The sequence below is a fragment of the Verticillium alfalfae genome, genomic scaffold (assembly GCF_000150825.1).
Source record: "Verticillium alfalfae VaMs.102 supercont1.18 genomic scaffold, whole genome shotgun sequence".
Classification (NCBI taxonomy): domain Eukaryota; kingdom Fungi; phylum Ascomycota; class Sordariomycetes; order Glomerellales; family Plectosphaerellaceae; genus Verticillium; species Verticillium alfalfae.
The window spans coordinates 147,449-149,918 of record NW_003315021.1 but is presented as its reverse complement, the minus strand read 5'-3'; the positions used below and the strand labels follow the sequence as shown (position 1 = coordinate 149,918).

At 56.8% G+C, this 2,470-nt stretch overlaps 1 protein-coding gene across 1 annotated transcript in view; it reads right to left on the bottom strand.

The window, feature by feature from the left end:
• The window catches only part of VDBG_10041 (pectate lyase), a gene marked incomplete at both ends in the record, with an annotated part of 1,383 nt that extends 1,290 nt beyond the window's left edge, over positions 1-93 (bottom strand). The window contains one exon of the mRNA XM_002999701.1: positions 4-93. Within this exon, the coding sequence (XP_002999747.1) occupies positions 4-93 (90 nt within the window). The remainder of the gene's footprint in view (positions 1-3) is intronic.
• Between the last annotated feature and the right edge of the window lie 2,377 nt (positions 94-2,470).

Sequence of the window (2,470 nt, the reverse complement as noted above, 5' to 3'; positions counted from 1 at the left end):
CACGGACTTGGGGGTCCACGAGGCGGGGGTGGGGGTCGCGCTGGCGACGGCGGCCAGGACGGCGACGGAAGAGGCAATACCAGAGAACTTCATCTTGACGATTTGAAAGTGTTGGGTTGGTACAAGGTTGGTAGCAAGTTGTTGTTGTTGTGATAGTGTTTTCAAAGAGTGAACGGAGTTGGACGATCAACGTCTTGGCTTGATCAAGAGAATGGAAGAAAGAATGTGGTACAGAGAGGAAAATGAGAAGAAAGAATGAAGGACGAGGCAATGTGTCTGAAGAGAGAGAGATCGGAAAGCAGCTGAATGCTCGCTGCGGACTTGCTCTTAAGTATCATTCTTTGGAGTTTTCTTCTTCACCCCTTTGCCTCTCCGCCTGCCTCTCTACCTTTCCGCCTAGCGCTGGCCCTCGTCTCCAGCCTTCACTCCCCCTGCCCTGATGGCCCACCTGCATGGCCATGCTCCTCGGAAGCACTACCGGGGATCTTGCGCTAGCATCGACATGGTGAGGTTGCTTGGAGTTGAGGCAATGAAAGGGGTGTTGTGGACCTCGACGACAGGGACCCTGGCCAGGCAAACCCTATGATCGCGACGTCGTGAGGTGGGGGTGAGGAGGGGGATCACAAGCAGAGGTTGGCGCCACGAGGTCTGACCGACCTATGCAGCGGACGACTTCAGACGGCGGGCACGACTTTGACAGGACCGCATAGGACGACTTCTCTCCAGCCATGACGTGACGTGCCCGTCGAGACTTCGACTAATCCAGCCAGGGGGAACCCTCCATGGCTGCGTTGAGTAGCGCCAGAGCCTCCAGGTAAGGGGCACTCATCTCTATCAGAAACGGCGCCAACCCGCATCGCGACCATTGGGTCAGTGGTCGCTCAAAGCACAAAACTAAGTTGGACTGCTCTGCCAAGACCACACACCGGGCCAAGCACCCAACGTGGTAGAATTGGAAACATGAGAAGGGGGGCCCAGCCGCCATGGGCCAAGCACCGGGCATCGACGGCGCTCGTGGGGCGATTTCGCAAAGGGGGGGGGGGGTTCGCGGGAAGCAATAAAGCCAGGTAAGCGACGGGTTGTGCTGCCAAGTTGGTGAAGTTCATCCATAAAGAGTGACCCGAAAAAAGAAAGAGCTGAACCGCTTCTCGCTTCGCGGCCGGGGTTCGTGTCCTAGTCGAGCCATCACGCTGACAGGGATGTGTTTGTTTCGGCTTTCTGCGGCTGGCGCATGGACCGACAAGAGGCCCCTGATGAGCAAAGGGTTGGCCGAGTCGTGCATCGATTTTTAATTTCAATGTCACTGCTGGAAGGGGGTCGCGTTTCAGGACCTCTGCTCCCCGCTCACTGACACCCAGGGCCAAGGGCGCTTGCTTGTTGCTGCTCTTCTTGCCCTTGAGTTGGCGTGCTTCTTGTTGATGGCGATGCTGGGATGCCAGTGTGGCTATGTCGCTCGGAATACTGCTGGGGTGGATCGTCCAAGGTCGGTCCATCGGTGGTACCGGGGGGAGTACGATCGCCCGGGTTGGAGGGGGATCATAGTCTGTGGCCATACTCTGTGGCCAACCAGGGTTTCTGGTCCTTCGTGTGATGGGATGGAAGTGTGGTCTGTTCTTGCGTGTGCGAGAACGACACTGTAGCGACGTTGCATCTAGAGCGGATGCACTCATCTTGCGGAGAGCACGTCTGTTGAATGGTGCGCCAAGCATTGCCGTGCTCGCTTGGCCACATGGCTGCTTGACGAGTCTGGTCGTCTTTACACTGCTTTCTTGTTCGCTTCTCCGTGTGTTGTTGATCACAGTTTTCAGCCATCTCAGCCCCCATGTGGAAACATGTCCTCCCATCCTCTCTTGTACGCCCCATTGAGCCACGACAAGTCGGATCCTGCATAGAAGCAGAGAGCTTAAGCCGAATAAGTCTTTCTCGCTTCACTCGCGTCCCCGAGGGTCCCGGTGCCCGAGGGGCGCCCACTTGCCACCCCGCCGGAGAAGTCACATCGGCATGGGCCAGGGTCGGAGGTGGAGTGCTTGGCTTCTCTGTGCCCGTCTTGGTGTGCGACCGTCGAGACGGGCAGGTAGACAGGCAGGGTAACCGGGTCGGGAAAACGACTGGGCAAGGGGACATGTTCGACCATGTGTACATGTGCGACCACCTGGGGTGTGGCCCCCTTTCTTTCGGAAACGCTCGGTTCGGTGTAAGAGGGACCGGCCGGGTGTGCCGTGAGACGAGCCAGCCAGTGTCAGCGAGACGAGCCAGTGCCAGCGAGACGAGCCAGTGTCAAATGTAAATTGTCCATGATATTGGTATCCAACGCTATGAGATGACTTTTTCCGGGGAAAGAAAAGCAAAAGGAAAAGCAAAACCGAGCCTGTCTGTCTATCGCTCATTCATTCGTATATGCTATGCCCATCATTTGACCGGCCAGCGCAAATTGTAATTGTATAGGCGCCACGTCCCAAGTCTATACGAA